The sequence below is a fragment of the Hippocampus bargibanti genome, linkage group LG14 (assembly GCF_051943395.1).
Source record: "Hippocampus bargibanti isolate YZ-2025 linkage group LG14, ASM5194339v1, whole genome shotgun sequence".
Lineage (NCBI taxonomy): Eukaryota > Metazoa > Chordata > Actinopteri > Syngnathiformes > Syngnathidae > Hippocampus > Hippocampus bargibanti.
In genome coordinates, this window is record NC_142747.1 from 17,195,335 (window position 1) to 17,221,587 (window position 26,253).

Below are 26,253 nucleotides of genomic sequence, written 5' to 3' on the forward strand. Positions count from 1 at the left end.
ATATATATATATATATATATATATATATATATATATATATATATATATATATATATATATATATATATATATATATATATATATATATATATATATATATATATATATATATGGGTCGGTGGGTGGGTAGGTAGGCGGGTAGACAGGCAGGCAGGTAGACAGGCAGGCAAGTAGACAGACAGGCAGGTAGGTAGACAGATAGGTAGGTAGAAAGCTAGATATTTAGCTCGACATTTAGCTAGAAAGCTAGCTAGACATTTCGCTAGATATTTAGCTAGATATTGAGCTAGATATTAAGCTAGATATTTAGCTACATATTTAACTAAATATTTAGCTAGTTAGCTAGATGGACGGATGGGTGGATGGATGGATGGATAGATAGATATGGATGGACAGAGAGACACACACACACACACACTCATCCATTTGTGGGCAAAAACAGACATTTCACATGCTATCAATCCACCCAAGGGGGAAATGAACCTTGAAAATCAAATTAACCTCAACGAATTAGCTACAATCAATAACTGCAGCCAGCACGCTTGAAGCGAACTGAACCAGAGGCGTTGGTAACATGTGCCTCCAGACTCCAAACTCTTGCCATTCTCCTCAGCGAAGTCTCTCCTCACCTTGTCGCTAGGCAGATTAGCCAGGCTGGGAGTGAGGAAATACAAACGACGAACGTGGTTCGAGGCGTTTGCTCGCAGGTGTCACACTGAGGTGCAGTGGACATAATCTGAGTGAGATGAGCAGTAGCGTGACAGAGAACCTTTAATTCCCCACCGCAGTTGGGCCTCTGCTCTTTCCAAGACTAATGGGGGAACCGGATGAATGTGTGAACATGCTGGATAGGATCACAACACTGGATAGGATCACTCTGTATTCAGCACCATCCGTAACAGCATGAATTTGAAAAAGAACAGGAATGAAGAGCAGTAGTAAAATATTCCATCTTTTTTTTTTTTTGGGGGGGGGGAGAGTTCAGATGGCAGAATGAGAGCGTAAATTGCTTTTGCCACCTCCCTGCCTCTAACCTCAGGGCAGCCGGGTGGATGTAATGACCCTCGGCGTGGAGAAGCCAGTCGCAAATTGCTCCCTGCTGTCTGTCTCTCTCTCACACTAGAGTACGATGGCGGGATGAGGTGTGCGTTTATTCCTGCCAATCAGGAATACATCCTATTTCGTCCTCTTATGCTGAGATATGATGGCAAATATTGACAGTTGTCTCGATTGGAGGGGTGGGGGGTCGATAATGATTCAGCAGGTCTTTTTTAAGGATCTATCATCGAGTCTGTGTTTTCCACTGAAATACTAACAACTGAGAGATGGTGAGGACTGTTTGCGTGCTTTTTTTTAACCATGTTTTTTTGTTCGTTAACTAATCAATTTCTCGCAACAGCAAGTGCATTTTAGATTGAAATTGTAGGTTTTGGCCCCTTAGAGAAAATGTGTGTGTGTGTGTGTGTGTGTGTGTGTGTGTGTGTGTGTGTGTGTGTGTGTGTGTGTGTGTGTGTGTGTGTGTGTGTGTGTGTGTGTGTGTGTGTGTGTGTGTTTTTCTGTCTGTCTGTCTATCCGTCTGTCTGTCTGTTTCTCTCTTCCTATCTCTCTCTCTCTTGTTCTGAAATGTTCCTTTTATTAACACATTTCAAAAGATAATTTACAAAAAAATCTCTTTTCGTAGCCGCATTAGTCTGTCTGTCTGCCTGTCTGTCTGTCTGTCTGTCTCTCTCTCTCTCTCTTCCTGTCTCGCTCTCTTGTTCTGAAATGTTCCTTTTTTAACACATATTTCAAAAGAAAATTTACAAGAATTCTCTTTTCGTAGCCGCATTAGTCTGCCTGTCTGTCTCTCTCTTTCTGTCTCTCTCTCTCGTTCCCAAATATTCTTTTTTAACTCATATTTCATAAGAGAATTGACAAAAATGAAATTTGTTTTCAATTCCGACTTGACTGCGCATTTCCCGCTGTATCGCGTCACAGTATGTGAGACAGATACCGGAACTAATGTGCCGTGTTATCTGCTTTTGGAGCTACTTTTTCATCTTGAGGACTAAAAGGCATGAGGGAAAAACACCAAGTCCAGAACTTAACTCATTCACTGTCAGACGATGTGCACCAATATGTCCACTCCAGTGCCAGGGTTTTTTGTCATTTTCACTCAAATTGCAGAACCCACAGAATATTGAGTTTTACGACGATATAAACATTCAATGCATCGTAAGAAACCTTAGTTAGACTCTCTTCTTTCATCAGAAGAAAAGAGTTAATTCCTCAGTTATATGGATCTGGCTTAATATAAGGTGCAAGTGGGGGCGGTTGTACTAAAGGCAAAAGCTGCCCACTCGTGGAAGGAAAAAACATTGCCAGAGGTCTGACCAGTGCTTTATCAGCATCCCCCAAAAGAAAAAACAAAACCCTAAAAATGTTGGGAATGGCAGTGAATGAGTTATGTCGTAAAGCGGTTTAAAAAAATTCTGTCTCTAAAACAAATCAAATAATGACGCCAAGTCAATCCCTATTATAACACACGCCCCCTTTTTGAAACATCTTTCATGGCCTATCTATTCGGCAACAGGGCCGCTGCTCCCGGGAGAATTGCAAGTACCTTCACCCCCCGCCCCACCTGAAGACCCAACTGGAGATCAACGGGAGGAACAACCTCATCCAACAGAAGAATATGGCCATGCAGATGCAGATCGCAAATGCCATGATGCCTGCTACACAGCTTCAGCCCGTGGTAACACACAAGCACTCACCTGCTATTATACTTCTCAACATCTGGAGAAATGTCTGAGATTTATTTTCATTTTCATTTCTATCTTTTTTACACATTTATCGGGTATCCTTCAAAAAGTTAATTTGAACGATTATCAAACAGCTTTTTCAATGACCCAGAGCTCAAATTGTGAGGCTTAGTAAAAGCAAGCAAATAAAAGTGTTTATGACACTATCAATTCTTGGCCTGGAGTTGCTCAACTGCTTGCGAGTCATTCACATAACACATAGAGACAAATAATATACAGTGGGGCCTCAGTTTACGAACACCTTGCCTTAAGAACTTTTCGGTTTCCGAAAGTTAAATTTATGAAAACTAAACCTTGAATTAAGCACTACTTTTCGCGATACACCCCCCCCCCCACCACCACGGCTGGCGGAAGAACACCAAAGCACACGACCAAACAGCGCCCCAGCCGTCCTACCTTTCCACACCCCCTTTCTATGAGTGCACACGTCGATCGTCTTCAACTATACTTTTGCTTTTATGGGACCGAAAAAGACCCCACCACAGGCTCGTGTTCAGCCGAAAAAGACACAAAACAAAATTACAGTCGAGGAGAAAAACTAGATCATTGAGAAACACGAATGTGTTAGTGGCGTCACAGGTGCGAACCGCGGCTTTCATGTGAATCTCAGACAGACACATTTCCCACGCTGTGTATCACTTCCCTGAGAGTAACTTTCTACGACCATTCTACAAATAAAGAGCCCGGTACCGTTATGCGAAGTCCACCATTGCTACACAAAGGTGTTATTTACTCGATGCTTTCACGTGACTAATGACACCGAATTTGTCACGTGCGAGTTGACAGTTGGGGCGGGGTCCCAACCAGCTTATTTAGTTGAAATTTTATGGAGACCTGGGAATGGATTATTCTCATTTTAATGGTTTCCTATGGGGAATTAATTTGTCTTAATTAATCTTTGTTAATCTGTCTGGGAACCAATTAAGTTCGTAAGCCAAGGCCCCACTGTACTGTATACACTCACACAATGACACAATGGGTATTGAACCAACCAAGACAGGCGAGTGCACCATTAGGCCAGAAGTAACTGGCCGTAAATCAAAACATAATGGCATTCACATGATACTCCTTTGTAAGACTTTTCAAGCTGTTTCCACACAAACACACACACGCTTATCCAATAGCTTATCACCGGCATCAAGTGGAAAGCCCCTTTGGAGAGGAACAGAGGAAACCATGAAAGGGTTTAAAGAGGCGTTAGATGTCTGTGGGGATGCCAAGCTTTCCCTTCTCTGTTTGTGTCACGGCAAGAGAAAAGAGAAGGCGGAAGCAGAAAAGGACAGATCACACCAATGAGACAAAGAGAAATAAATGGCCGGCGAAAGAATAAAGACAAGTGGGTCAAGTGAAGGCGATAGGGTGACAGAGTGAAGAGTGAATGATACAAATTTAAGCAAACACACCTTTGTTGTGTGTGTAAAGGCTACAAAAGGTGGGACAACGCTGTTACTTCGAGGAATCGTCTGCTTCTAGTCTGTCTCTTGTGGATTTCCTTGCATCATCCACTGCATCATCTGGGAACCGCGATGTGCAAGCCATAGCTTGGAGTGGTTGAGAAATAATGAGCTATAAAGTATATGTTTAAATGTCTGATCATATAAGGAGGCCAATAAAATATATTGTAAGTCCATTATTCCTTTCTACCACTGTTTAGGCTAATTGAAATCTTAGTTATCATTACGATTCCAAGTGTTTATGATCGTGAACAGTTCGGAAACATGTTCCCTACTGTGCTATAATTTGTTATTTTGCTTTCTGTGTGGTTACCAACATAATCTGAAATATTGAAGCTATAAAAGAGATAAAAAGACATAAAAAATACAAGTGTGTCATTACACTTTAAAATAACAAGTGGATTGTAAACCTATATGAAAAATTGGTAGATAATGAGATATGATAAAAGGTCTATTTTTGATTACATGGATTGTTAAGGGAATTTGCAACACGAACATATTTTAAACATAATTTTATTTTCTCAGACTTCTGTTTTTATGACGTCACATCCTGCCACTCTTTGCAAAAGCTCTCCCAAACAGCTCTCTCTCTCTCTTTCTCTGTCTGTCTGTGTCTCTGTGTGTCTCTCTGTCTGTGTCTCTGTCTGTGTCTGTCTCTCTCTCTGTCTGTGTCTCTCTCTCTCAACCTATTTCTCTCTCCCTATCTCTCTCTCTCTCTCTCTCTCTGTCTCTCTCTGTCTCTGTTTGTTTCTCTGTCTCTGTCTCTCTCGACCTCTCTCTCTCAAATATTTTGAGAATCCAGCATTTTTTTAATTCAGCAGGTAAAATGTTGAATTCCATTCCTTATTTATTTATTTTATTTTTTTACTTTCCAGGCCGTGCACCGTGCACTTCGAGATCTGTTTCTAAAATTGAGAACACAATGGATTTACTGCATTGTACAGCTTATTTATTCATATCAGTGGATATCTGGTGCTAATACAGTAAAGTCTCGTTATATCGATATCGGATATATCGATAGTCCCGGTTATATCGATACTATTTCTATGCACGCACGGAGAAAATTACATGCAAACAGGGTCGGATATATCGATAGTCCCGGTTATATCGATATTTTTTCGGACTCCCTTGAATATCGATATAACGAGACTTTACTGTAATTACGTGGTCCTTTTCTACCAGTGCGGAGCGCCGTTAACTTGCTAGCTATGCTTACTGGTAAAGTTATTTTTGCTCAATATCTTCAAAGATTCTCCACAGATTTTTAGTTTTTCAAGGCATAACCTCAAAGTAGTTGCATTTAAAATTATGTTGTTGTTTTTTATCTTAAGAAAATAATAGGTATAAATGCTACACGATTGCGGATTGCTGTGTCACACATCGCCGCATTGGCGTCAAAAGCCACGTGCGCCTGATGTCGATGAATCTCATCTAACTGTTTGAAACCACTGTCTGAATGTAAAATTATATTCCAAAAATGGCAATGAGTAGAAGTTTAAAAATATTTAGCGTATGACATCATCGCACTGGTGAAGCCGCATGACTTGGATTCATTTCAATGACATCATGTCTGCTCCGGCCAAACCTTGAGCTACGGCTTGATATCTATGCACCTTGAGGGGCGCAAATCCACTTTTCAAATGCAAATTGTGATAAAATTCAATTCTCCAAATGCTCCTGAAGGCAGTGCTCGTAATACGACGGATTTCTTGCTGTTTTTTTCTCGATTTAAGGAAGAGAAGTAAGGGGTTTTTGTAGATGCCCAGACCCTGGCTGCTACCGATGCTCTATTACTCATTGTGTCCTGTTGGCATGATCTCAAGAGGCAACTTGTAGACTGGGGTCAGGGTTAAGAACGTGCAGGGAAAACTTGCACTGCGTTCTTGTTGCCTTAGAGAGAAAACAATGGAAGGAAAATACTTTTTCTCATTCATATTCCAGCACATTTCCCTGTTGATCTGACTTACTCAGGCTGCTCAAACACAACGTGAATGGAATTTGAAAACTGAAGAAAAAAATAATAGAGTAAAATGGTTGTGTGTTTTTTTAGTAAGATATTGGATAGGATTGGATTAGCCTTTATTAGTCTCGCAGTGGAGAAATTTGCATTTCACAGCAGCAAATTTATGAAAGTGAAGGGAAAGGACAAAGTACAGGACCTGGTGTCAAGGGAGTCACTCTCACTGCGCTATCTTGGAGTCAAAACACACAAAAAAACAGTCATTCAATCTTAAGCACTTTCCGCAACCTATATATTTGTTGTATGAAGCAGTTCTAGCCGAAAGAGGAGAGGATCAAAGCGTCCATTTCACCAATGGATCAAGGACGTCATGGTTAAATGTGCACGTCTGCTACAAGCTAAATGTTGAAGGAAAACAAGAAGCTGTCGCACCCATTGATGAAAAAAGATTGTCTCACATCTCCTGTCCCATGTAAATCCGCTTCAATTCCAAGCTGCGACAGTTCCACATACGCCTTGGCGCTCTGCGCTGATGCTCATTTCTTCTCATAAAGAGCTCCTCAAGCCCGAAGCCATATGGTACTAGCATGTTAGCCTGGAACTCTGCCACTGTGTAGCATGATGACAGTGTGTGGTATATAACATATTGTGTATCAAATACTTAGGAGTACTTAGCATCTCAGCTATGCTATCCTAATGGGCATCTGATGTAAATTCAACCTTAATGTGAAATTAAAATCCAACCTTGAACATCAAATCGATGTCATGTGCATGCTGGGACAGTATGAGTACCATAGTATGGTATGTTGTGATTCCGTACAAACGCCAGTGGTTCATTACACCAATGGTTATATTTGAGGTACAGTACAATTATGACCTATTATTGCTTGAACCAAAATGTCTAGATTTTGCAGATGACCCAAATGAATCAAATCTTTAACCAGGACCCCCGTTTTTATTCCAGCCCATGTTTTCAGTCACGCCCGGCCTGGCGACCAACGGCAATGGTGGCGCGGCGGCCATGTTCAACCCCTACCTTGGCCCCGTGTCGCCCGGCCTGATGCCCGCCGAAATCCTACCCAGCGCTCCCGTACTGCTCACCACCAACGCCAGCGTCCCCGTCCCGGTTGCCACCGCAGCACAGAAACTGATGAGGACAGACAGACTGGAGGTGAGATGCACAGAGACATGTATAATCTGAATTATACATACATTATATTAGAATCTGAAATTATTAGATCACATCGATCCAAACATGAGTAAGCACAGCAGCCGCTGAACATTATTTCATAGCAAAGCAGAGCAATTAGCCTTTGAAATGTGGGATGTGTTTGAACATTAAAGACACATCCCTCAAACAGCATCTGTGTGTAGACTTGAATTATGTATCCAGTACACAGTTTGTGTACTCTACAGAACAGCCATTACCATAATATGGTCATTACCCAGACTTAAAGGACAACCGACGTCACTTTTTTGTTTCCTAACTGACATCAGAAAAGCGTTTTATAGCATCTAAAATACCCAAAACATGTAGTATGATATTTTTATTCAAATGCAAAACACCAATAAAAATTACTTAAAGTGTCCAAAATCTGCAAAAAAAATTAACTGCGAATTGGGCATTTTCAGAAAGTCCCGCCCCCAGTTCGTGACGTCACCCCAAGACGTCTTGCATTGCTGGAGAATCAAAACAATGGCTTCAGATTCGGTGAATATACTTTCTTGTTACACATCCAGTTATGAATATGATTCAAATAGTTCTAAAGAGGAAAGCATACATTTTGCAATCGATTAAAGAATTCCTTCCGTGCCATTTTGAGGCAACATTGGTCACCGAGCTCCTGTGAGGAATGAATCAGCCCGTTTCCACAGCCTGATAAATTCCTTACATGGAGCTTGAACGCCCTCTTCTGGCTCTTTCTGGTGCAACACGAGGTTTTCAGACCAAACAAGCATTGACGTGATGGAAGGACAGCTACAATGTGTCCTTTTTTTTCGGTCAGGGGCGTTCCTTCAGTGACGTCACGTACGGACTCGTCACCAACTCAAAAACAAGACTTCCGGAATATTCAGCACGAGTCTTAAAACGTAAAATATAGCTATCTGCGGTGGAATCTTTGTAAAATACGCTCAGTAGAAGTCATTTGAAGCCATTTTGCAAATTATGGACACAACTTGTCCGGAGACGTCGGTTGTCCTTTAAGCAAAGAGGAAGTGACATTTAAAAGAACAGCTCTGTGCACACATTATCCCAGTTCAACTTTCCCAGAATCACCGCGAAACTAGTGAAAAAAAATGTTCCTTTTCCCATGAAACCAATCAGTCACATGATGAGCGACGCTCGCCTTGCTCTTCGCAGCTAATCATGAATTGGACTATGGCTCAATATCATCCATTATGCAACCCCACCCAGGAAACAGCGACGGCAGAATAACAAGCTGATCGTTAGGTCGCAGGCGGAGGGTGGGCGACAAAGTTAGGAGGGTTGCATTTAACATGAAACAGTGGGCGGCCAGGTAATTGATGGTGGCGGGGGTGGTGATGAGGAAGTCGCCAGGCAGACGACATGCTGAGTGCGACCGATTGGATCAGGACAAAAGAGATGGCGGGGCCAGACAGGGCGGAGCTAACAGGAAAATAAATTCAGAGAACCGTTGTGGTCATCGAGGGGAGAAGCCAAAGGACGCTATCTGTTGCAGAAGATGGCGTGGGCTTTCGGTTTCATGTTAAATGTCATGCTGGAGACAAGAGCAAGCTGCCAGCCTGTTGGCTTTTCACACCAATTATCTACATTTTCACTCAAACCCAGATGAACACAAAACAGTGTATGGAATTCATCTCTTTATATTTCAAGACACTTGTTCAAAAATAATAATAATAATTATTATTATTATTATTATTTATTATTATTATTATTATTATATAATTAGTAGAAGTAATAGTATTGTACAATAGTAGTACTACTACTAGTTCTACTACCAATAATAATAATAATAATAATAATAATAATAATAATTGTTATTATTATGATTATTATTATTATTATTATTATTATTATTATTATTATTATTATTGGTACTAGAACTAGTAGTAGTACTAGTAGTAGTAGTACTACTATTGTACAATATTACTACTTCTACTAATTATATAAATAATAATAATAATAATAATAATATAATAATAATAATAATAATAATAATTGTATAATAAAAATAATAATAATATAAATAATATTAATATGAATAGTTGTATACTACTCCTACTAATACTATTACTACTACAAATAATAATAATAATAGTAATAATAACAATATGATAATAATTATTGAATAATAATATAATTGTATAATAAAAATAATAATGATAATAATAGTAGTTGTATACTACTATGACTACTACTACTACTACTACTACTACTAATAATAATAATAATAATAATAATAATAATAATAATAATAATAATAATTATTATTATTATTATATAATACGGCTACTACTGGTACCACCAATAATAGTAATAATAATAATAATTATTATTATTATTATTATTATATAATTATTTTTGTATAATAATAATAATGATGATGATGATGATGATAATAAAAATAAGAATAATACAAAATAAATAATAATAATAATAAGAATAATAATAATAATAATAATAATAATAATAATAATAATAATAATAATAATAATAATAATAATAATAATACTTTCTCGGTAACTCTTCCCCACCCTCTTTCCACACAACTATCCCATTTTCATTTTCATTGAAGTCATCTCCTGTTCCTGAGGCTTTTCCAGTCATGACTTTGTTTAGGCTTCTGATTAGCCAAAACCATAATCATCTGGTTACATCATCGGTAGAAGAAGATGATTTTTTTTTTTTCTAAATAGAACACATGTGGACAAAACCCAAATGTGCTTGTGGTTTACCCCCCTTTGGCCATCATTTACTCAGTAAATTCATCAGGCACTAAAATGCTAAAATTATCTAAGGAGCCAGACATATTTAACTTGCTGCTGTGCCATTGAAAATAAACAAAGCAGGAATTTTGTGAACTATCATGCGCTGCAGTCGCCAGATACGTTACACACAATTTCCCTCAGCTGGGCCGAAATCTCCGATTTTGGAAGACAAGCAGCTTTGTCAAAATATTTCCCAGAACTTTCCATCTTATTATCTATCTATCTTCGCTTCAGTGTTGCCCAAACGTGGTGTTTCCCGACTTACAAAAACACCACATGTTGCTTTTTTACCTGCGAGCTTGCACTGATGCAAATGGTTAGAAGGACGGTTGCCATGGGAATGCAAACATGATTAACGGGGCCCTTCATTTGCTTCCCAACCAAAGCACTCTGTGCCGGTTACAGCTCACGCTAATGCATGATTAAGCACTGTTAAGGGAGACAGGCCGGTCCACGTTGGCTGCAGGGAACATCAAATTGCTTCAATTTGGCCTCACTCTCTTTTTTTTTGACTGACTCTTCTTTCTTTATTTCTTTTTTTTTTCCGAACCAGCCATATGCTGTCTGACTCGCACGCACGCTTGAATCCGAGATCCCGATCCCTCCGTCCTTTGCTCTAAATTCATCATCGCCTACCATGTTTCCCCTCCCTCCCTCCGTCGATCGCCCTCCTCGCCAACATCTGCCTGACAACAAGGCAGCCTCTTTTTTTTTTCCAATAAGGCCAGCTGTGGTAATGGTGGAGCTGAATGTGTGTTACGTCTGTATATTTAGAGAGCGACGTGGAGGTCTTCACTCATCTTCACTCGCTCCGATTGGTGTTTGTAGATTATTAGCCAACATGGTGACGGACAGTTTGTACACAAATCGCTTTATGCAGGCGTACTGATAAACAGAAAAGGGCAGTCGTAAATCTGTTTTAGTGCGATTGAGACTCAGCAGAAGAAGACTGAGCTCAAACAGAGACGCTAACTTATCGCGCGACTCTTAAGTGTCAAAATGTAATTCGAAAGGAAATGTCATTTTATAAATGCGCTAACTTTGTGTGTTTGTGTGTGGGTAAATATGTCAATGTCAGGTTCCCTCTCTTTCAGCCCTCATATTTCCCATGGGCCTCACTGAGCAAACAGACCTTCGCTTTTCACAACTATTTGCTGCTCTCTATCGTTCCATCGCAGAAGAGCAAGGTGGTTTTGATTGATGGGCACGTATAACGAGTGGTAGTCACGTTCTGTCCTGCTTGTCAATCGACAGTTCAGCTTCCACCCGTCAATTAGATTGATTGTCGCAGCGTGCCCCAAGTGATCATCAGCTTGTGAACAGGAGAAGCGAATTAATTAATTTGTCAAATGCTGAATTAAATGAAGCTGCGGATTACTTGCGGCTTGTGTCTTTGCATTTTTAATGTGTTTATCGAAATTGTTGTACTCAAAATAGCATTTGGGACATTCTGTCAGTGTCGGGCGGTGCATGTCACCCCTGGGCCTTCAGTAGTGCTACTCTGAATCACGAGAGGATGTCGTTGGCCAGGAAATAACTCGTGACTTGAAGAAACTTAACATGAATACTGTCATGAAACTGTTCTAATTTGTACTAACTTCTACTGAGCGTATTTTACAAAGATTCCACGGCATATAGCTATATTTTACGTTTTAAGACTCGCGCTGAATATTCAGGAAGTCTTGTTTTCGAGTTGATGACGATGCCTGACGTGACGTCACGTCTGGAACGCCCCTGACCGAGAAAGCGACACACAATGCATTTTGGGTACTTTGTTTGGTCTGAAAACTTGATGTTGATCCGTGTTGATGGTGAAATTAGAAGGAAAACACATAAATAACACGATGGTGACTCGTTGTGTGTTGCACCAAGACTACAATTCGATACTAGTTGACACAAATTCCAGGCAGACAAATCAGCCCATTTCCAACGGAGCTTGGGCGCCATCTTTTGCATTTTCTGGGACGCTACATTTCAGTCCAGATGCCATTAACGGCTCGAATTAACATGGGAGGACTTCTTTAATCGATTGCAAACATTGATGCTTTCCTCTTCAGAACTATTTGAATCATATTCATAACAGGATGAGTAGCAAGAAAGCATCTTCTCCGAATGTGATACCATTGTTTTGATTCTCCAGCAAGGCAAGACGTCTCGGTGTGACGTCAGGAACAAGGGGGCGGGATCTTCTGAAACTGGCCACTTCCGGTTTTATTTTGAAGTCATTTATTGGTGTTTTTCATTTGACTAAAAATATCCGCCTGCGTGTTTTGGGTATTTTAGATGCTATAAAACGTTTTTCTGATGTCAGTTAGGAAACAAAAAAATTGTGTCGGTTGTCCTTTAAGTGGTTAAAATTAGGACATCACATTCACAAGCCATAACGTTAGCGATTTCTTTTATGTGACTGATTGTTTATGACAGAAAAGATTGAATTTGAATGTACAAATCCTGCAAATTTAAGATTATTAAATCCGTTGTCCGCTAAATGTGTTTTATAACTTACGTGTTTGTGGCGCAGGTATGCCGGGAATACCAGAGAGGCAACTGCATGCGTGGCGAGAACGATTGCCGCTTCGCGCATCCGTCTGACAGCACCATGATAGACACCAATGACAACACGGTGACGGTGTGTATGGACTACATCAAGGGCCGCTGCTCCCGGGAGAAGTGCAAGTACTTCCACCCGCCTGCCCACCTACAGGCTAAAATCAAAGCGGCGCAGCATCAAGTCAACCAGGCGGCAGCCGCTGCAGCCATGGTAGGCGACTGACTGTGATTACTCGAAATAAATGGCATGCTGAGTGCATATGATGATTATTTTGACAGACCAATAATTGTGAGGTTCGAATTGGAACACTGGTCTATATTTCGCTTTATCTCTCAGCGAGATTTTACCTTGCATTCCATATCGTGACATTTAACTTTTTAATCAATATAGTTTAGTGGTGTGAGCATGAACATGGAATCTGCCCTTTCCAAATCCTACAAGTCAAGCATTGTGAACTGATTGTGAACTTGTATTTTTTTTAATCAAAAAAAAAAGTTGAAAACAATCTATTCCAGTGATTGACTTCCAGATTGTTTTATGTCAATGTTTCCCCATAGGAGGCAATATAAAGGGAACCGTTCTTTCCAGTCTCAATCAATTCGTTTTCCTATATGAGCGTTGGAGATCATTTTCAACAATGTCATCTGGTATTGTATAAATGTGTAGAAATCTGTGTCAAATGGTGAAAATATTTTGTAAAATACAGACCACCGCCACAGCGTTCACAGCAGAGTAACTTAAAATATCTTATCTATAAATAAATAAATACATACATACCTACATAAATAAATAAATAAACATTTCCCCTCACAAATGAATGCCTTAACCCCAATTGACCTCGGTTATTAATGACATTTGATATTTATTGGCTAGCTAATCTCGCTATCTAGCTGGCTATCTAGCTAGCTATCTAGCTGGCTACCTAACTTGCTATCTATTTGCTATGTACCTAGCTAGCTATCTATTCGTTATCCATTAGCCATCTAGCTAACTTTCTATCTAATTGAGTTATTTCAGGTTGAGTGAACACTGGCGCATGTGGCTGCAGCTACTCACCCGCAGATAAAGTTATCCTGTGTCTGTAAAGTGACCTTGAGAGTTTTGAAAGGCACTTAGAAATTAAATGTATTATTATTATTATTATTATTATTATTATTATTATTATTATTATTATTATTATTATTATTATTATTATTATTATTATTATTATTATTGTTGTCTATTAGCTAGGTAGCTTTCTATCTGAGTTACTTCCGGGTTGAGTGAAGGCCTAGCTAGCTATCCATTAGCTATCTATTAGCTAGCTATCTTTCTATCCGGGTTACTTAGCTATCTATTAGCTGTCTATTAACTAGCTAGCTTTATATCTGAGTTACTTCTGGGTTCAGTGAACGCTGGCGCGTGTGGATCCCACTGCTCACCCACAGAAAAACTTATCCTTTGACTGTAAAGTGACCTTGAGAGTTTTGAAAGGCGCTTAGAAATTAAATGTATTATTGGTATAGCACTGTTGTCTCAGTAACTTTCCTTATTAGCAATTTAGTGGCCGGGTTTTGCGTTGAGACAGCAGAATGGGTATTTTTATTTACATCATGAGTTACACAATCTAAATGATGTGTTATTTGCAGATATATAGTGCTGACTGCATCACTGCGCCCCCTTTCGCCTTGAATATTTTATCCATAAAGCTCACTTTCATTCTCCTCATCAGGGACTCCCTCCCGTCCTGTCCCCTTTACCAAAGAGACCCGCACTTGAAAAAGCCAACGGTGCCACCACCATGTTCAACACCGGTGTTTTCCAGTACCAACAGGCCCTGTCCAACATTCAGTTCCAGCAGCAGGCTGCCTTCATCCCGTCGGGTGAGTTCTGGAAGCAGAAACGTTACACAGTGCATGCTCAATGACTTGCGAATTAGTGGAACGTAATTCAAACTGCTCTAGTCTACATTTCTACATACCATTTAAAGGTATGTCTACATACCTTTTAATGGTACTACAATGGGTAGTCTACATAACATTTAAAGGACAACCGACGTCTCCGGACAAGTTGTGTCCATAATTTGTAAAATGGCTTCAAATGACTTCTACTGAGCGTATTTTACAAAGATTCCACCGCATATAGCTATATTTTATGTTTTAAGACTCGCGCTGAATATTTCAGAAGTCTTGTTTTTGAGTTGGTGATGAGTCCGTACGTGACGTCACTGAAGGAACGCCCCTGACCGAAAAATGGACACATTGTGGCAGTCCTTCCATCACGTCAATGTATTTTGCTGTACTTGTTTGGTCTGAAAACCTCGTGTTGCGCTAAAAAGCCGATTGCAAACATGCATGCTTTCTTCTTCAGAACTATTTGAATCATATTCATAACTGGATGAGTAACAAGAAAGCATATTCTTCGAATCTGAAGCCATTGTTTTGATTCTCGAGCAAGGCAAGACGTCTTGCCGTGACACCACGAGCACGGCACCTTCTGAAACTAGCCACTTCCGGTTTCAAATTGAAGTACTTTTTAGACACTTTAAGTCATTTTTATTGGTGTTTTGCATTTGACTAAAAATATCACACTGCGTGTTTTGGGTATTTTAAATGCTATAAAACGTTTTTCTGATGTCAGTTAGGAAACAAAAAAATGGTGTCGGTTGTCCTTTAAGTATATGCCGATGGTGTCATGACTGTTTTTTATGAATGACTTTTCTTTGTTTTTTTTTTGTTGTTTGTTTGTTTCCCACCCCACTTCCTCTTGCAATGCATTATGGGCAGGTTCGATATTGTGCATGACGCCTGCAACAAGTGTTGGTAAGTGCCAGCTTTCCTTACTCATTTTACTGTTGGATATTTCATGTAAAGCCGATACACTGTGTGAGATGAAATGCGTACTCGCAATATCCGGCCGAACCATTTTTTATTTGTATTTTTCATTTTTTATCTTGAAATCACGCGGGTACGCTCTGTTGCAGGTCTGCCTGCCACCTAATGCTTGTTGCAGTCTTTATATTTCCCCCCCAAGCTCGCTAACACCACATTATGCTGCCTGGCCATAAATATGACGGATTTACGACATTAATAATCTCGTAATATTATTCGCAGTGTAACTTAATATGCAGGGCATTGGGAATCTACATTGATTCTCCCTTCAATGTGTCATGCTGAAGGAAAATATCACATGTAAGGATGGGTATTCTTTTTCTCGGTGGAGTGTTATTTTTGGTTTCGTGTGTTTCTTTTTAAATTACAGTATTTTCCTGTGTGTAAGGCGCACCCAAAAACCTTCATTTTCTTCAAAAGATGACCCTGTGCTTTATATGTGAAGTAATATTGAACCACAACAGGTCTGGCAACTTATTTCAGCAGATACCGACTCAATTTCCCCTTGTTGAAGTAATAATAATAATAATAATAATAATAATAATACATTTCATTTATCAGAGCCTTTCAGCCATGTTGTCAACCTGTTGTGGCGTGCATGAATAAAAGCATTTTTATTTCATTAGGATGACATAAATTCAATAAAAGTAAGATAACCAGAAATGGGATTGGACATTGAGCACCCATATTTTACCGCTGCTTCCACATGACGGTAGGTGAAATGACACACTGCTCATATTTTCGGCCTTTCCCATCTGCTGGCATACAAAAGATGCTAGTCATGAGCTATGGGTCAAACGCTTTCATCTGTGTGTGTCTGCGTGTGTGTTTGTGTGCGTGTGTGTGTGTGTGTGTGTGCGCGTGTATGTGTGTTTATGTGATCTTTTCCTCCTCAAGTACCGATGATGCATGGTGCTACTCCGGCCACTGTGTCTGCAGCCACCACATCTGCCACAAGTGTTCCCTTTGCAACCGCCACAGCCAATCAGGTTTGTTCCTCTGCCCTCTACTGGTTGTCGGTCACCCACAATGCAGTTTATGGATACGCCGCTTGATTTATTATGAATGAAAGCACGAGGCTAAACCTAGTCAGTGCAATTTATTCGCCCTTCCCAATCTCGAGGACTTGCACGCTGTAAGAATCTAGACAAGGGAATGGAAAATCCTACTGGACCCTTTGCACCCTGCTCACCACCTTTTCCCCCCTCAGGCAGGTGCTACTGATCCATGCGCACCAATTCCAGCAGATATTTAAACAAATAAATGCTCCATACTTGTTTGTTATGTCTTTTTCATGATGATACTAGTGCAGCGTGTTCTACCGGACACAATTTCTGTGTGTGTTCTTCACATTTAGCCAATAAAGATTTTTATTTTGATGATCGGTGTGGTCCAAATGGGACTTGTGAGCTTTTGATAACATGTTTTTTTTTCTGCATCGATTTTTAATGTTGTGTTGTTTTCACTATTTTATTTTATTTTTTTAGATTCCGGTGATAACTGCAGAGCATCTGACGAGTCACAAATATATGACCCAGATGTAGGAGCCTCATTCATAATGGTATGTACTTACAACCCAAACAAAAATGACTCCCATCATATTACCTCATTCACTGCCAATCAATCAATCAATCAATCAATCAATTATTATTATTATTATTAAGGTTTCTTACACTGCATTGAATGTTTATGTAGTCCTAAAACTCAATATTCTGTGGGTCCTGGTATTTGAGCGACAATGACAAAAACCCTGGCACTGGAGTGGACACTTTTTTGCACATGTCGGGCAGTGAAAGAGCTACGCAACATGGCACTTTCTATTTGTTTGTAATAATAATAATAATAATAATAATAATAATAATATATTTCATTTCAAGCGCCTTTCAAAGCTCTCAAGGACACTTTACAGTCACAGACGAGCATAGGTATAATAATGAATAAAATACACTTATAAATAGAATACAGTAAATAAAATACAATTATAAATAGAGTGTGTCTTTATTTTTATTCATTTTATTTATTTTTGTGAATTACTCGCCAGGTGTATAAGAAGCTAAGACCAGCGATTCATCAGGCAAGCGATTTATAACCTGCTGAAACGTCAACAACGAGAGTTTGTGGAGTTTTCTCTAATCCTTTCACCCACACCACATACAGTACATTTGAAGAGCGCCTTCTTCCTCCTCTCTGCAAAGTGAGGGCGTGTTTACCTTTGTTCACCGGGCACACTTTGAATGTGAAACAAACAAATAAGACGATGCGCCGCGTCCGTTGAGGCAGAGGAGGAATGGCGGCATTTTTTTTTTCCTGTTCATATGTCTCATGTATTTTACTCAAAGGTGCACCTTATATTGCAGTTGAAAGAAATGATGAACACTTAAGACTGCGTTATGAAGGTTTTTGTGTTATTTTAAATCATCCCAAAAAAAGGGCCATGCATGTGCTAATATGCCAATGGCACTGCGGTCACGCAAAGCAATGGCTTTCCCTTTAAAGGTGTCACTACTCGTTTTTGGTCCCGTCATGACCCAACACTGCTGATATGAAATCATTTATTCGTCTGCGATGACGTCTATCAAGATGCGGGATTAGTTTTCAGTCACCATGACAATGCAAGTGGGAGTTTGATTGATTAGCCTTTTTTTTCAAGGGGGGGTCCGATGTTTTTTTTAGTGTGTGTCAATGTGATGCTGTGGTCAGACGTGTCTGAGTAGTTGTCCAAATTAAAAAAAAATTAGCATCTTTTTTCACAGATATACAAGTAAACTACATACAGTGATACCTCGGTTTATGAACCCCTTGACTTACGAACTTTTCGGTTTACGAACGTTAAATTTATGACAAAATTGATAGAAAACTGTGAAATTTGGACTCTTTACAACTTTGATAGTTCTAAAGCAGAGTATAGACTGCAAGGTTGAAATTCCCATCAATTAGGCTCCACAAATAAACCGCACAAGCCATCTATACACTTGATGCAAAAAGCTATCAACCCAGCTAAACACAACACAATTGATGAGGAACTAGGTAAAATTATCTCAAAGAAAGCACCTACAAGGGATCATTCCTCAAGATGGTGAAAGAAGAAGGCTACGTTCCTCATCAAGTTTTTAATTCTGATGAAACTGGCCACTCCATTCCATGAAGCCATCAACGACCATCCCAATGGTAAATAAAACGACTATTGTACTATACAGTTTATTCCTTTAATTATAATACACACATTTATTATACATAAAATAAGGTATATTTTGTGTAGTTTTAAGGCTTAGAAAATTAGAAAGTAGAAAATTATGTTTTATGGGCACCTGGGAACGGATTATTCTCATTTTAATGGTTTCGTATGGGAAATTATTTTTTGGGATACACACTTTTCGCCTGACACACTCTGTGTGGGAACCAATTAAGTTCGTAAGCTAAGGTATCACTGTACTTTTTTTGTCTTGCACATCAGACTATACAACGACTATTGTAAATATTGGAAGGGGGAAAAATACTCAACTCACTGTGAAGTAATCTTTCAGAGACATCTAAAAACACTGCAAACACAGCAAAATTTAATTTGAATTGTCTTGATATGTCCCTGTCTTTATGGTACTTTTTTGCATCACATCTCAACAGGCATTTTGGATATTTTCAATTCATGTTTTGAAATTTGACCTTTGATTTTACCATGCATTGGAATTTAACGGACAACCGACGTCACTTTTTTGTTTCCTAACTGACATCAAAAAAAACGTTTTATAGCATCTAAAATACTCAAAACACGCAGTATGATATTTTTATTTAAATGCAATACACCAATAAAAATGACTTAAAGTGTCCAAAATCTGCAAAAAAATTGAGCTGTGAATTGGACATTTTCAGAAAGTCCCGCCCCCAGTTCGTGACGTCACGTCAAGACATCTTGCATTGCTAGTGAATCAAAACAATGACTTCAGATTCGGAGAATATGCTTTCTTGTTACACATCCAGTTATGATTAAAATAGTTCTGAAGAGGAAAGCATACATATTTGCAATTGATTAAAGAATTTATTCCGTGCCATTTTGAGGCAACATTGGGGGGAAATGTGTCACCCAAAAAGAGGCAGAAAATGGCCACCGAGCTCCTGTGATGAATTTATCAGCCCGTTTCCACGGGCTGATAAATTCCCTACATAGAGCTTGGACGCCCTCTTCTGGCTCTTTCTGGTGCAACGCGAGGTTTTCAGACCAAACAAGCATTAACGTGATGGAAGGACAGCTACAATGTGTCCTTTTTTTCGGTCAGGAGCGTTCCTTCAGTGACGTCACGTACGGACTCGTCACCAACTCAAAAACAAGACTTCCAGAATATTCAGCACAAGTAAAATATAGCTATACGCGGTGGAATCTTTGTAAAATACGCTCAGTAGAAGTCATTTGAAGCCATTTTACAAATTATGGAGACAACTTGTCCGGATGTCGGTTGTCCTTTAATGATGTGATCAGGTTACAGGGTGCATGAAAGGGTTGAAAAGATGCTTTTGGGATTCATTGTATAGTTTGTCATGTGTTTAAAGGATGGGTAGCGCATTGAAAATAACACAAAAACAAAACGAAAAAAAAAACAAAACACAAAGGTGACGATTGTATCCCTTATGTCAGGCCTTAGAATGTACCATCGGGTCTGCACAATGCAATGTGCCATTGGGAAGCCATACAGCACGAACTTGTTAGATTTTTTTTTCTTCGTTTTATTTATCTTTATAATACGGCGTCGTGAAGTGTCTCTTTGCGTGTTCCTTCATCTTTAACTAAAACCGTGTATGTACGTTTTGTTTTGAATACGACTTGACTGTAATGTTAGTATTTTGTATGTTATGCGTGCTGAGCGGATGCAGATCGGTGTTCACTTCTCTTCTCTTTTTGTGTTCTGGAAAGCAAAAATGTTTTCTACGAGTACCTAACAGTCTTGTTAGAATGATTGGTTAGTATTTTAATGATTGTGAGGATTGTAAATGGCCATTTCACACTCTCTCTTTCACACATACACACACACACATGCATGCATTCACACACACATTGTTCTTGGATGGTTCAGAAATTGATGAGCTGATCTTATGTATATACTGTATTTCAAATAATATCTATTCTTTGGATATTTTTACTCTCCTTGGAAATTTGACCGTGTTGGAAAAACAAACTGCATATTTTGTACTTTTTTGTGTGTTTTTTTTTGTTGTTGGTAAGGTCCCATAACGGAACGTCTATGCTCATTCAGCCAATTGCAGACAAAATGGAGGACGGCGGGGAGAGTAAGCTCCCAAGGTGATTTTTGCACTTTTGTATATAGTCAAAAATAATAATAATAAAAGAGTAAAAAATCATGTATATTGAGATCTTATTTTGAGTAAAAACAAATGTCTATCATGACAGAGCGTTTTGTTAGGATAACCACAATAAAAAAAAGTAAACCAAAAAATAGCTTGCACCCACAAGGTGCGGAGATGTCATTCTCTAACCACGTCCCCTTTTGTGAAACGGCCAATGTCGCTTTACATTTTTTTTCTCCTTCTTTTCTTTTCATTTTTGTAGTCAGCAGCTTGTAGTTTGCCCGGTAACCGTCTGGAGGAGACATTTGGGGGAGAAGGATTCACTCCTTTCACTGCATTGTCAAGCCTATAATAAGGCCTAACCAACATACCACATAATGTCTCTTTAACTTTGCATGTTAAACATATAAACATGTTTTAAGACACACAAAGACACACTTTACAAAGACAAAAGAAAATATCTTACGGATAAATGTGTATTTACAATAGTCATACACTATCCATATGTAATGGTTTATTTATGAACAAAAACAAATATATATATAATAGTGTTTTATTTGACAAAAAAAAATCTGAAACTACAGTTTATTTACTACTTGGCGTGACAACACTTTGAATATGTTGTGTTCACTGCAACATTTTTGAAGGTTTTTGGTCACCAGACCAGATAACTTCTCACCTGCGACTTGCCCGCATGCTTTGATATAGAAAATAAAATAATTTTATTTTGTTTTTTGTTTCATTTTTTTTCTGCTCGTAGTGCTAATGTGATGTATTCTCACCTTTGCTCTCTGTTTGTTTATGCTTGTTTATCTGCTGTGTGACACCCCCCCCCCCCCCCCCCCCCCCACCCCTCTACTGTGTGTTAGTCAAGAGATGAAATGCTAGTTTAAAGCCATAAAATGTTGAATGATGGGGCTGAGATGAAGCTCAACCGTTGTTTGTGTCCCCAGGGGGGGCCGCTTTGCTCCATTTGGTTCTTTCTGTTATGGATTTTTTTCTCAGTAATAAAAAAGACACACAGACAAACTGCATACGTGACTTAAATGGTGTATTTGTACAAGGATTAAAATGGGTGAGATCATGATACATTTGTTGTTATTCATCTGAACATGATTGTGTTTGGTCCTCCTGTGTGGACAGCAGTTCTTGTCCCTTTCAGGAACCCCGAACCTCCACCCCAAGAACCGAAAGACTGTGACACACCGTCCAGCCACAAGATGGAGTTGCCACTCTGTCAGGTTTGGTTTGCAGCGCATCAGCCAATGCCTGCAAATACATTCACGGTGGATGTAATCAAATATATTGTATTGTATTAAATTATAATAAATGATCAAGATCGGAGAGGTAGTAATTTTTGTTTGTTTGATTTTTATTAGGGTGGTTAAAAGTGTGCTGAGAGTTTGTGATTATTTCTGTACACGAAAAGTCACAAATATATTAAAATACTGCTATATATATGTTAAGTCTCACGATTTGATTGGGAGACTCCCGATTTTGACACAATACAAAAATTGACACAATACAAACAGTTCAATTGCAAGGTGAAACAAAAGAAAATGTAAAAAACAAAATACATTTTCATAGTAATTGAATGTATGAATAAACAATGAAAGCATTTTTGTGTTTTATATACTGCCAATTTACACTTTTTGTAACACTCATCTTATTTTAACACACACCACAGACACGCCAGTACGAAAATCTCCCGATTTATGATTTCTGAAACTTGCATGATGCTTTTGTTTCTAATGTTTACTTTTCAAGCGATAGTGAAACAAAAGTGACCACCTGACTCCTGACTGACAAACTGGACGATGTGATGTCAGGTTGGTGGATTACCGTAATGTACATCGATTCACGCAAGTTAAATTATTAAACAATTGATTTTAAATGTAGCACGGTGGGCTCCATGCTAACACATTACGTGGTCGATTTTCCATGGGGATTGCATCTGATTATATTGAGTGTGTTTGTAGCAGATGTGAACGTCGAGCAAGAGCAGCAGAATTTCAATTCGCGTTTGCCGAGAATGGAGCGTTATTGATCCTGGAGGTAATACAACACCTTGGACGAACAACAACAACACGAGACATGTTGTGTTGAATTCCAATCCATCAAATGAAGAGCTGACGTACAGTTTGCATTGTTTTTAGCGAAAATGCAAAGTGTTAATTACAACATTAGCCAAAACTTAGACTTGGGGTGAAATACAACGTCTGATTAACCGAATACATGTTGATTGTTTAACTATGCCTTTCATTTATGTGTTCATTCGTTCGTTCGTTGGTTCATGTTATTTATTCATGTATTGGTTTCTGTATGTATGTACAGAGTGAATGTGTTTTTGTGTTTATGTATGTGTGTATGTATGTTTGTATGTGTGTTTGTTTTTATGTGGTTGTAAATATGTGTCTGTGTTTATGTATGTGTGTGTATGTATGTATGTATGTATGTATGTATGTATGTATGTATGTATGTATGTATGTATGTGTGTGTTTATGTGTGTGTGCGTGTTTTTGTATGTGTGTTTGTGTGTGCATTTGTGTTTATTTGTATGTGTTTGTAAATGTGTGTGTGTGTGTGTGTGTGTGTGTGTGTGTGTGTGTGTGTGTGTGTGTGTGTGTGTGTGTGTAGGTAGGTAGGTAGGTAGGTAAGTGTGTGCGTGCGTGCGTGCGTGCGTGCGTGCATTTATTTATTTATTCGTATATTTGTTGTTTGTTTTATTTTATTTGCTTTTTTCAGAGAAGCCTGGCAATTTTATGCTGATACAAACACCTACTTTTCAGGATAACTTCAAACCTGTGAAGAAATAGAACTCCAAAGTACTGGTATGATCCTGCGACCACCAATGCTTCACTGTAGGTAAGGTGTGATTTTTTTGGTGAGTAGCGTTGTTTGCATCCAAGCTGCACGTTTTGGCCAATCAAGAAGGATTGGAAACCCTGGAACTACAACATATGGTGTGTGAAGCACTCTACAAATCCTCTCGTTCACACACTAACCAGAGGCTGCTGCCCTGCCCATTGGGTCAGAGATTGATGGTTGAACCACCAAACGAAGGTATAAAATTCATCACGAATGTTAATGCGGTGATTGAACTGCAGTCTATACCACAATAGATCACATCGAAAATTGCGTGAACAGTCATTGAAGTCATCTGTCATACATAATGTCTTCCAATTTAGCATTGTCCATCTGTCAGGTTTGGTAGCAATAGTGGACTTAGCATATTGGTACTGGGCTGTTAAATCAGACAAACGCACACCTCATTCGTGTTTCTCAATGATCTACTTCTTCTCCTCGACTGTCATTTTGTTTTGTGTCGTCTTCGGCTGAACACGAGCCTATGGTGGGCTCTTTTTCGGTCCAGCAAAGGTCCAGTATTTTTTGGGACGCTACATTGGAGTCCTGATGGCTCGAATTGATACGGAAGTACTTCTTTAATCGAATGCAAACATTTATGCTTTGCTCTTCAGAACTATTTCAATCATATTCATAACTGGATGAGTAACAAGAGAGCTTCTTCTCCGAATCTGAAGCCATTGTTTTGATTCTCAAGCAAGGCAAGACGTCTTGGGGTGACGTCACGAACCAAAATCAAGGTTCAAGTGTGAACAAATGCAGCAATGTACACTGACTTTCTGAAAATCCCCAATTTGCAGCTCAATTTTTTTGCAGTTTTAGCACATTTTTAGTAATTTTTATTGGTGTTTTGCATTTGACCAAAAATATCAACTGCGTGTTTTGGGTACATTAGATGCTATTAAACGTTTTTCTGATGTTAGTTAGGAAATAAAACAATGGTGTCGGTTGTCCTTTAATGTTCATTGTCAATATTTTCATCAGTCCATTCATAATTGCTTCCATACAAATCAAAATATTACGAATGACAGGAAATTAGTGCATTGTATCTAATTGTATTTGAGGTTCTCTGAATTTTTATCTGAACACCTCAGAGAGATAAAGCTCTGGACAATTCAATCAAAAGCTCAATTGTCATTTGTTTCACTGCCAAGTGGTGAAAGGACTTTTCTGCAGGCTTATCATGTCCAAGCATTCATACTCAACATGCATTTCTTGTTTTGGCTGCTATTCAGTACCAAGTCTTCATTTGTGAGCGCTTGCGTTTCTCCCATAATGCACTACTGCCTCCTCTGCTCTTTTCCAACAACAAGAAAGAGGAGATTGTTTTATTCTCCGCACTCCCCTTCCACCGACCCCCTCCAGATGTAACGCGCTGGCGCTTCCCTTATGCTTTTTTTTTCATCTCTTCCGTCAAGCTTTGCCTTTCTTCTCCTTGTTCCTCTTTTAGCCATTCGACCTTTGCCTCCCCCTTAAAAGCTCCCTTTTTTCTCTCTGTGTGGGAACCCCCCACCCCCAACCCCTCTTTCAAATCCTCGCCCCTCCTGAGCTTTTATATCCATCTCACTCCAGCCCGTCACGCTGCACCATATTGATAAGCGGTCATGTGACGGCAGGTGGTTGGACCAGGGTGGGTCTGTGAGCTCCCCTTGATGACATACTTTGGATGTTTTATGTTCACAGGCATCCACATAATAATAATAATAATAATAATAATAATAATAATAATAATAATAATAATAATAATAATAATAAATATGTCTGTGTATGCTCTCAGTCGTACAGTAGTGGTCCATCGATGAAAAGGTTTCTTCAGCTGTCATTTGTACTTCTTTGAAGGTGTCCGACGTTTCGCTTCTTATCCAAGATGCTTCGTCAGCGAACTGTCGATAAATTCGCTGACGAAGCATCTTGGAGAAGAAGCGATAAAACTAATAATAATAATAATAATAATAATAATAATAATAATAATAATAATAAAATATAACGCGAATAATAATAATAAAATTATATATTATATTATAATAAGTATATTTATGTATATATAATAAATTATATAATAATAATAATAAAATATACTACTACTACTAATAATAATAATGATAATGACACTGATAATAATAACAACAATAATAATAATAATATAACAATATTAACTTAATAATAATAATAATCATCATCATCACCATAATGATAATAATAATACATCACATTCCGTTACAAAGGTTATGCTTCGCAAATGGAACAAAATATTTGAAAGAGGCATGCATTTGCACACCAGACCAACCACAAAATTGTTGTAAAATAAAAACTTCCTGTGAAATTTTCTGGAGGTAAAGGAGCAACCATTGCATTCAAAGCAAATCGTGCGTACATGAAGACCTGCTGGGAAAGGATCCTGTACATCCTGTTTGTACTCACGAGTCAGCACAAAGTCAACCAAAAGGCACCAACTAAAGCGCTAATGTGTACCATTAGCTGGGCG

General features: G+C 38.8%; 1 protein-coding gene and 1 long non-coding RNA gene across 4 annotated transcripts in view; one reads left to right on the forward strand and one right to left on the reverse strand.

The window, feature by feature from the left end:
• The window catches only part of LOC148888612 (muscleblind-like protein 1), a 69,620-nt gene extending 47,463 nt beyond the window's left edge, over positions 1-22,157 (forward strand). For 2 of the 3 annotated variants that reach the window (XM_089013269.1, XM_089013270.1), the window contains 8 exons: positions 2,573-2,734; positions 7,180-7,386; positions 12,709-12,948; positions 14,450-14,600; positions 15,504-15,539; positions 16,506-16,597; positions 17,096-17,169; positions 17,650-21,990. In XM_089013269.1, coding sequence (XP_088869395.1) covers positions 2,573-2,734; positions 7,180-7,386; positions 12,709-12,948; positions 14,450-14,600; positions 15,504-15,539; positions 16,506-16,597; positions 17,096-17,152 — 945 coding nt within the window. In that variant the 3' untranslated portion in view covers positions 17,153-17,169; positions 17,650-21,990. Of the gene's footprint in view, positions 1-2,572; positions 2,735-7,179; positions 7,387-12,708; positions 12,949-14,449; positions 14,601-15,503; positions 15,540-16,505; positions 16,598-17,095; positions 17,170-17,649; positions 21,991-22,065 lie in introns of those variants that run through there. The other variant, XR_016117132.1, reaches the window with a different exon arrangement.
• LOC148888613 (uncharacterized) overlaps positions 22,039-26,253 on the reverse strand; it is a 34,026-nt gene continuing 29,811 nt past the window's right edge. The window contains exon 5 of the long non-coding RNA XR_016117134.1: positions 22,039-22,172. This is a non-coding gene — a long non-coding RNA (uncharacterized LOC148888613). The remainder of the gene's footprint in view (positions 22,173-26,253) is intronic.